Below are 10,432 nucleotides of genomic sequence, written 5' to 3'. Positions count from 1 at the left end.
TTGTTTCACTTGTGTTATAATATTGTATCTTTGTGTTTTGCCAAGGAGGCAGAACAGGTCATCTACCAATTGGAAGGTTTGTGGTTTGATCCCTGCCTGCTCCAGTCTGCTTGTCAAATATCCTTGGGCAAGTTACTAATCCCAAGTTGCTCTCCAATGGATCCACTGGAGAGAGAATGTTAGATAAAAAGCACTTAAGAATAGAATAAAGTGCTTGCATGAATGTGTGAATGAGGCATGTTGCATAAAGCGCATTGAGTGCTCAAGTAAAGTAGAAAAGTACTGTATAAAAACCAGTCCATTTGCTTTATTGTGGTCTGCTGGAAGAGCAGCACCAGACCTGGTGACAACAATAGAGAGAAAAAAAACTGATCAGGATGGCTGACTCTGTGATTGGCTGCAAATTGAACATATTTAAAATTGGTAAAGAGGGGGGTGAGCAAAAATGTATCCATTATGACCTCATCAAAACACTAGCAGATTTAAACCTAGGGTCTTCTTCTGTATCACTGTGTTTCACAAGTATGTGGGAACAATAAGCATTGACTGTGCAGAGACTTGTACAAATAAGCTCACTATAACATACATTGAGACAGAAACATAATCTTTTCAGATGTCGTTCAAACTGCTGAAGAAGCAGCATTTAATCTATTCATTTTCAACCAAGTTTTGGTTCATAAATTTCATAAAGGGACATATTTTAAAAAGCCATAACTGACTAACTAGATTTAGCACAGAAAACACTGCCCATGGGTGACTGATGCTTGGGGGTGGATAGATGACTATTATACCAGATGCTAGGGTTAGAACAACTGAGATTAAACACTAAACACTAATGTATGTGATAAATGATGCTGTTTGACTACTGCAGTAAATCTCAGCTGTATTTTAAATTCCACACCTCTTAGCTGATTGTGTTTCTGAAAAGCACATTTCTTACTGGGGCTGACAGCAAGTTAATCCTCTACCTTCTTATTCAAGTTTGTTTAATAGTGTTGAAAAAGAACGGCGTTGTCCCTACTAAGCTTTAATTACAGCCATTTTAAAATAGTCACTACCGGAAGGTAGGGAAGGAGTGAATAAGGGAAGCTAGGACACTATATAATGGGTTGACTGGCATATAAATCCTTTTCCCTCCCTGACATCGTGTAGGTACAAAAAAGGAGATAAGAGCTTAGCGTGCATAATGCGTGAATACGGAGGCTTTACGTGCATGTCTACATTGTGAATTCTCAGGTTTGCGTCATTTCGAAAGACAGATTAAAAAAAAATAACGGTAGAGCAATAAAGATAACCAAATCATGTCCCTGTTGTTTAACATCGAGGTGCGGTTACGTGTTTAAAATAAAGCTTCGCTTGTTTGATGCGCATCGATTTTTTGGTCTGCAAATATCTGTCTTGACTTAAAATCTTACGGGTAAATTTGGATAAATTTAGAATTTTAACGACAATTAAGGCCACAATTTTTCTTTTTTATTTTCAAAGTGCTTTTAACATATCGGTAAAAGAAGAAACGTGCTCTATTAGGTACGGAGTATAAAAGTGGGCGTTGAACTCCTGTATTTGCTTGAAGCCTGAGTGAGAGTAAAAGCTTCGCTCCATCGGCAAGCGCCGAAAGCTTAGGTACATCTGCTGCATGACCTACAGCCCCAAATCTCCTCACATCGCATACTGCAGCGCACTCAGTGGTGCGCATAACAGCTTTATGTGACAATAACTCTAAGAGAACTGTTTCTGGAGCCTAGAGACTTCACAAAAACTGGAAAGGACAGGTGAGGAGAGACAGTGGGAGTTCTCGTGCAATGCATCCATCGAGTGACCAAAAAGATACAAAAAAATCAATCTCGCGTTATGCGTGCGTCAAAAGACTGCGCATCAGTTACTGGAGGTTATACCTTCTCTGTTTTTGAGTCCCACATAAACTGTCATATACACGCGAAGAGGCATGTATAGGTGAGCAAAGAGAGAAACAACGATAATTATTCTCGCCAGGCGCACAAACTAGAGTGCATTCGGATGCCTCCCCTCCACCTGGCCATTTCCTGCACATTAGTTTGATAAACCAAATCTCACCCATATCAGACAGGATTTCGGAAACAAAAGTTCCAGATAATTCATAGATGGATTTGTTTCTAAATATACCCACAACTCACCTGATATACAAACAATAAAATTAGCTTGAAGAATGATCAGTATCTCCCAAATTATATCCATTCTCTGTCTTCATTCCACGTACATTACGCACCAGCACAAAAACAAACAAATCAGGAAAGGAAGCTTTTTCAGATGCTCTGTCCCTTTACGTCGGATCCTGCTGTACCTCTTCCACTGGGTATTTTCCTCACCACGCACATAACAGGCGATTAAAGCCTTAGGAATAAACACTGCACGTTCCCGCCAGTGGCAATTCCAAAGATAGGTAAAAAGAAAGAGAAAAGCCAAACTGATTGAGTAGCGATCCTTCGTCAGTTCACTGTATTATTACTCCAGTGCGCCATGGAACGGCCACATCCTTCCATCCATCCGATGCTGTTTCACACAGCGGACATCCCCTTATTACCACGTAAAATCGCATATGATCGCTTCAGGAAATTCTGTGTATCGGGCGTAAAAAACAGGGGGGAAAGCCTGGGTTAATGACTAGTGGGACAGCGGTGGGATCCGTGTAACACCTGGAGACGCCTCACAACTCTGTGAACTCGCATCGCCAGGTGCTGAGCTTCCGATCGAGACTTCTCCCTGTCACCGCAAGGGACCAGTGGCAAGTTTAACCCAATAACATCAAGACTTCCGGTAACAGTACACAAATAAAAGTACTCGTTCACTGGCGCTTGTGCATTTTCATGCATGCACACAGAACTAAATCAAGATGTTGGAAATCTGAAGATGTGAGGAAAAAAATACATTTCTATAAAACAGGCACCCGTGAGTTTACGGTGACAGCATTCCAGCATATTTAATGCAGATTTATACCATATACATGATAATTAGAGGAAGTCCTAGTGGATTCAAGTAATTTGTTGACAGCGGACTTAGATTTAATTCCTACCATTTTTGATTTACTCATAACCCGATAATTTCCGATAATGTTACATGTGAATATGTTCAACTCTGCATTCTAAAGACACACAAATTTATGGGCATACCAGTGAAATAAAAGACTCTGTATGGGAGGTGTGTTAATGATACTATAGGAAAACAGCGACTTTGTTTTGCGGCTGTCCGACTGTCAAACGCAACTTCTTTCACACCTAGGTCCCACCGTGCTACAGTGTGATATAGGAGAAGCGATTGCCGGAAGCCGTGTCAGACAGCTTCCCCCGGCACTCCCCCTGACCCACTGCAACACCCATCCCTGTAACTGAACCTCAGACCAACGCGACTATTAAAGAGAAAAGCCTGAAATTTCTTGCCATCAGAATAAATAAAGATCTGTAATTTGGGGCAGATACGTCCAAAGTGAATAAGTATTGGTTAGTTAAAATATGAATTAATCAAGCCATCCCCTAAATTGATCAGACAGTAGCAAAAACATCACAGTGCAAAAATTAAGTTGTGGCAATTTCTCGAAATATAGTTGATTATATAGTTATATTTCATAACCATGTAAAGCATATAGAATACTTTTAAATCAGAAATTCTTAGTCACAAAAATGAAGAAAATTTTATTTTCAATCAAATTTCATGCTGGATTGATCAAATACGACAAACTGTACCACACAAACAAAAATATCAGTCCAATGACTGTCCAATCTAAATAGAAGAAAAATCTGTTTTTTCCCCAGATTATATCCAAATTAAAAGTCAGAAAATTATTTTGTAAAAAAAAAAGAAAAGTGTATTTTGTATTTTTGAGACCTGGATCTTTCGATCTCAAATGATCAAATCGACTTTCAATATGTCTAAACATTTAACGTTCTAAAGTTTAAACTAAAATAATGAGTGCTTTGAAATTTTAGCTTCATGTATCAAATAGTTGCTAAAATATATTTATATGTGTGTGTGTGTGTGTGTGTTTGTGTGCGTGCATGCATGTGTGTGCGAATACATATCTCAAAAACTATTAAACAAAACTATTAAAGATAAAGAAATGTTCAGGCACCCCCCCCCCCCCCCCCCTTTACCATCAAAATCATCAGGGCCTATCATTTGGGACAAATATATCAAAAAATACCTAAGTATTGGCTATTTAAAATATGAAAAACACACACATACTAATAGCTATTGATACAAGTTCTGTTCTCCTGCTTTAGTCTCCAGCCTTACATACAACTCACTATATTCCTTTTCCTTCCATTTCTCCTTTTATTTTTTGTTGCCATTCACCTTATTCATAGTAATCATGTCTACTTTCTTCATCTGCCTGGCTATCTGACTTTTTGTTTGATAACCTCTTCCTTCGAACGCCTTCTGGTTCTTCCTCATTCCACCACCACTAAACCTTCTTGTCCTTTTTGCTCTGCCAGAGCAGTGTTTCCCAACCACTGTGACGCAGCACAGAGGTGTGCAGTGAGAAATGATCACGTGTGCTGTGGAAGATTAGTGGTTTCACCTGATTGGTACTCTAGGCGACCGGCGTGAGTAATGGACAGAACAATTACATTCTTTTCCACTAGAGGGAAGTACAACTTCTTGCTCCAGTTAAATGTATTCGTACCTGCCAATAAAACAGAAGAAGACGAAGAAGAAATTATACAGTCATGCTGCGAGTGAGACAACACAGCGCGAAATAGCAATAGATTTTTTTTAAGTAGTCAATCTGAAAATTTTGAGCCAGATGAAGGCCCTAGCATGAGTAGTAGTCAGAAGAAAGCAAAAAAGGTATATTGAGGACAAACTGAGCCAATTCTGCTATGCCTGGTGCGCAGGGAAAAATTATCAATATGCTTTCTGTGACATTTTTGTTTGGTGGTGTGCCCTGTGATTTTTCTAACAGGAAATATGTGCCGTGGCTCAAAAAGGTTGGGAAACACTGGTCTAGAGGATACACCAAATACTATGTTGACACTTTCCATTAAAGTTTCTGCTGTGTATTTCCAGTCATGTGGTAACTCTTCCATACAATCCAGAGCCTGTCTCAGCTTCGGCTTTGTCATGAACATAAGCTCTCACGAAGACTGGACCCAAAAGGAGACTCAAGACAAGCTTGCAATGAACTATGTACACAGTTTATTTTTTACTGGAAGACAGGAGCAAAATTAGGAAAACGAAAGCATAGCCAAGGCCAGAGGAAACGGGAGCAGTTACAAAGGAGGAGGCCCAGAGAAAGAGTGATCGGACCGTGGAAAAACTGCAACAGAAGAGGAAACAATTACTTAACAAGAGAAGCAGGGGCATGAGAAAAACAGAACAATGGTGCTGTGGGCTTACTGGCGGAGCCATGCTGGGAAGCTCGGAGGGAGAAAGCATTCATGAGAGAATCTAGAGAGAGATGGAGCAAAGAGGAATGTTTTCCAGTGTGTAGGGCAAGCAGGAGGACAGGCAGGTAGTAACTCTAGAGAACAAAACAGAGACCACTATGAGCGACTGAACAGACTCCGTGGACCAATAGACAGTGCTGCCTTGAGTAGTCCTCCTGTAATTGCCCAGTGCGATGTGCGATGTTGGTAGCACTGCCGAGGGCGTAGCCAGAGAGACATCCAGAAAACACTCCCCACGCGACTGCTCCCACTGACCATGACATTCTTAAACTTCTATCATTTAATGGTCACTTCTCTGTCCACTTACTTCTTTTCTTAATTTCCAAAGTCAATCCAGACTTCCATCTAATGCACTGCAATCCAATCTGATCACTACCTTCTACATTTCTCTCCTTAACCCCATATGTATCCAGCACCTTCTTATCACCTCTGTTCCCTCACCTACATGTCCATTGGAGTCCATTGCTTCATTCAGCACCTTCCCCTTCCTACAGAAAACCTCTACCACTTCATCCAGCTTATTCCAGAATTCCTCTTTCCCTTCTGACATCTTACTTGTGGAGCATACAAGCTAACAACATTCAACATCAGCCCTTATACTATTCACATATAGTTCCTTCAGATTGACCCCTATCCAATTTCGCTTCCTTTCTACACCATGAGTTGAAATGCTTTAATCCAACTTTGATGCACCTCATCTTACTTCCCTGTTCTCTTATACATCCTTATCTCCATCTCTCCACCGGCTCTCTCGCTTTACCAGTCACAGTACCTACCTCCACACTCCTGCCCTCACTTGCTGCATCAGAAATTATTTCATTCTCTTCTCTTCCATTGTCTTGGGCCAACAGTAGTGCAGTTTCCACTGGCACCTTATTGCCCTGGAGGTGGTCGATAAAGCACAGATTGCTCAATATATCGTTTAGGCATAACATTATGACCACTAATAGGTTAAGTGAATAACACTGATTATCTCTTCCTCATGACACCTGTTAGTGGGTTGGACATATTAGGAAGCAAGTGAACATTTTGTCCTCAAACTTTATGTGTTAGAAACAGGATTTGAGTGAGTATGAAAATGTTAAATTGTAGGTCAGAGCTTCTCCAAACTGAGGCTGTTGTGGGTGCTCATGGTCTGGACGTCAGTGTGGTCTGAGCCAACAGATGAGCTACTGTAGCTCAAATTGCTGAAAATCCTAATACTGGTTCTGGTAGGAAGGTGTTGGAATACACCATTCATTGCATTTTGTTACATATGAGGCAACATAGCGACAGACCAATATGAGTATTCATGCTGATTCCTGTCCACTACTAAATCACCAGTAATGGGGATGTAAGCATCAGACCTGGACCACTGGGCAATGGAAGAATGTGGCCTAGACTGATAACTGATCTTTTACATCATGTAGATTGTAGGGCAATGTGGAAATTGACCTATTCCCCACAATTATCTCTAAATCAAAACTAGACCCAACTCAAACCCATTATTTTAGGATCCACAACCCAATATATGAATAAACATGTAGTCATTGACCTCAAAGTGCATTATTTTCCTTCGTATGCCTGCCAAAATATATAAAAGCGTCAAAATGAAATACACAAATACAGGATCTGTCATTTATTATTTTAAATTTATATTAAAAATAATTTGATGACTAAAAATATCACTTCTTAAATACATATTGATATTCTAGTGAAAATATAAATTCATTTGATTTAGAAACATATTTAAGTATTTCAGTATTATGAAATACTATGGGTATTAAATAGTATGGGTTTTAAATAGTATGGGTTTTCATTTTGTGAATAACTTGAAAATCTTAGCTCAAACAGCTGCAAAACCTATTTCCCCAGCATAGAAATGCTGAATTCTATAAGGCAAAGCCTTAAATATGTGTGTCCGAGTCTTCTATCAAAAGTTACAGCTGTCTTTATGAAGTTAATGAAAATCGCTTTATTTCGCCAAGACAGTGCATTTCTCGCTATTACATGCATTTGAATGGATTTCTCGCCTGAAACAAAGTATGGGTTTTCATTTTGTGAATAACTTGACAATCTTAGCTCAAACAGCTGCAAAACCTATTTCCCCAGCATAGAAATGCTGAATTCGGCAAAGCCTTAAATATCTGTGTCCGAGTCTTCTATCAAAAGTTACAGCTGTCTTTATGAAATTAATGAAAATCGCTTTATTTCGCCAAGACAGTGCGTTTCTCGCTATTACATGCATTTGAATGGAGTTCTCGCCTGAAACAAAGTATGGGTTTTCATTTTGTGAATAACTTGAAAATATTAACTCAAACAGCTGCAAAACCTATTTCCCCAGCATAGAAATGCTGAATTCTATAAGGCAAAGCCTTAAATATCTGTGTCCGAGTCTTCTATCAAAAGTTACAGCTGTCTTTGTGAAGTTAATGAAAATCGCTTTATTCGCCAAGACAGTGGCATTCTCGCAATTACATGCATTTGAATGGATTCTCGCCTGAAACAAAGTATGGGTTTTCATTTTGTGAAAACTTGAAAATCTTAGCTCAAACAGCTGCAAAAACCTATTTCCCCAGCATAGAAATGCTGAATTCTATAAGGCAAAGCCTTAAATATGTGGGTCCGAGTCTTCTATCAAAAGGTACAGCTGTCTTTGTGAAGTTAATGAAAATCGCTTTATTTCGCCAAGACAATGCGTTTCTCGCTATTACATGCATTTGAATGGAGTTCTCGCCTGAAACAAAGTATGGGTTTTCATTTTGTGAATAACTTGAAAATCTAACTCAAACAGCTGCAAAACCTATTTCCCCAGCATAGAAATGCTGAATTCTATAAGGCAAAGCCTTAAATATCTGTGTCCGAGTCTTCTATCAAAAGGTACAGCTGTCTTTGTGAAGTTAATGAAAATCGCTTATTTCGCCAAGACAGTGCATTTCTCGCTATTACATGCATTTGAATGGATTTTCCGCCTGAAACAAAGTAATGGGTTTTCATTTTGGTGAATAACTTGAAAATCTTAGCTCAAACAGCTGCAAAACCTATTTCCCCAGCATAGAAATGCTGAATCTATAAGGCAAAGCCTAAATTATGTGTCCAGTCTTCTATCAAAGTTACAGCTGTCTTTATGAAGTTAATGAAAATCGCTTTATTTCGCCAAGACAGGCATTTCTCGCTATTCATGCATTTGAATGAGTTCTCGCTGAAAAAAGTGTGGGTTTTCATTTTGTGAATAACTTGAAAATCTTAGCTCAAACAGCTGCAAAACCTATTTCCCAGCATAGAAATGCTGAATTCTAATAAGGCAAAGCCTTAAATTTGTGTGTCCGAGTCTTCTATCAAAAGTTACAGCTGTCTTTATGAAGTTAATGAAAATCGCTTTGTTTCGCCAAGACAGTGCGTTTCTCGCTATTACATGCATTTGAATGGAGTTCTCGCCTGAAACAAAGTATGGGTTTTCATTTTGTGAATAACTTGAAAATCTTAGCTCAAACAGCTGCAAAACCTATTTCCCCAGCATAGAAATGCTGAATTCTATAAGGCAAAGCCTTAAATATCTGTGTCCGAGTCTTCTATCAAAAGTTACAGCTGTCTTTGTGGAAGTTAATGAAAATCGCTTTATTTCGCCAAGACAGTGCGTTCTCGCTATTACATGCATTTGAATGGAGTTCTCGCCTGAAACAAAGTATGGGTTTTCATTTTGTGAATAACTTGAAAATCTTAACTCAAACAGCTGGCAAAACCTATTTCCCCAGCATAGAAATGCTGAATTTATAAGGCAAAGCCTAAATATCTGTGTCCGAGTCTTCTATCAAAAGTTACAGCTGTCTTGTGAAGTTAATGAAAATCGCTTTATTTCGCCAAGACAGTGCGTTTCTCGCTATTACATGCATTTGAATGGAGTTCTCGCCTGAAACAAAGTATGGGTTTTCATTTTGTGAATAACTTGAAAATCTTAGCTCAAACAGCTGTAAAACCTATTTCCCCAGCATAGAAATGCTGAATTCTATAAGGCAAAGACTTAAATATGTGTCCAGTCTTCTATCAAAAGTTACAGCTGTCTTTATGAAGTTAATGAAAATCGCTTTATTTCGCCAGACATTGATTTTCGCTATTCATGTTGAGTTCTCGCCTGAAACAACGTATGGGTTTTCATTTTGTTAAAAACTTGACAATCTTAGCTCAAACAGCTGCAAAACCTATTTCCCCAGCATAGAAATGCTGAATTCTATAAGGCAAAGCCTTAAATTTGTGTGTCCGAGTCTTCTATCAAAAGTTACAGCTGTCTTTATGGACTTGGTGAAAATCGCCTTATTTCGGCGAGACAGTGCGTTTTCTCGCCTGAAACACATTATGGGTTTTCATTTTGTGAATAACTTGAAAATCTTAGCTCAAACAGCTGCAAAACCTATTTTCAGCATGGAAATGCTGAATTCTATAAGGCCAAGCCTGAAATATGTGTGTCCGAGTCTCCTATCAAAAGTTACAGCTGTCTTTATGGACTTGGTGAAAATCGCCTTATTTCGGCGAGACAGTGCGTTTCTCGCCTGAAACACATTATGGGTTTTCATTTTGTGAATAACTTGAAAATCTTAGCTCAAACAGCTGCAAAACCTATTTCCCCAGCATGGAAATGCTGAATTCTATAAGGCCAAGCCTGAAATATGTGTGTCCGAGTCTCCTATCAAAAGTTACAGCTTGTCTTTATGGACTTGGTGAAAATCGCCTTATTTCGGCGAGACAGTGCGTTTCTCGCCTGAAACACATTATGGGTTTTCATTTTGTGAATAACTTGAAAATCTTAGCTCAAACAGCTGCAAAACCTATTTCCCCAGCATGGAAATGCTGAATTCTATAAGGCCAAGCCTGAAATATGTGTGTCCGAGTCTCCTATCAAAAGTTACAGCTGTCTTTATGGACTTGGTGAAAATCGCCTTATTTCGGCGAGACAGTGCGTTTCTCGCCTGAAACACATTATGGGTTTTCATTTTGTGAATAACTTGAAAATCTTAGCTCAAACAGCTGCAAAACCT

General features: G+C 39.1%; 1 protein-coding gene across 3 annotated transcripts in view; it reads right to left on the bottom strand.

Moving 5' to 3' along the window:
* The window catches only part of LOC100707149 (carbonic anhydrase-related protein 10), a 1,009,504-nt gene extending 1,006,733 nt beyond the window's left edge, over positions 1–2,771 (bottom strand). For all 3 annotated transcript variants that reach the window (XR_265714.4, XM_005447896.4, XM_013273682.3), the window contains exon 1: positions 2,154–2,771. Coding sequence is in view for 2 of the 3 variants with exons in the window: in XM_005447896.4 (XP_005447953.1) it covers positions 2,154–2,214 (61 nt within the window). In the remaining variant the exon portion in view is untranslated. The remainder of the gene's footprint in view (positions 1–2,153) is intronic.
* Between the last annotated feature and the right edge of the window lie 7,661 nt (positions 2,772–10,432).

This window comes from Oreochromis niloticus, linkage group LG8 (assembly GCF_001858045.2).
Source record: "Oreochromis niloticus isolate F11D_XX linkage group LG8, O_niloticus_UMD_NMBU, whole genome shotgun sequence".
Taxonomy (NCBI): domain Eukaryota; kingdom Metazoa; phylum Chordata; class Actinopteri; order Cichliformes; family Cichlidae; genus Oreochromis; species Oreochromis niloticus.
The sequence above is the reverse complement of the archived record's forward strand: the minus strand, read 5'-3'. Positions and strand labels throughout refer to the sequence as shown.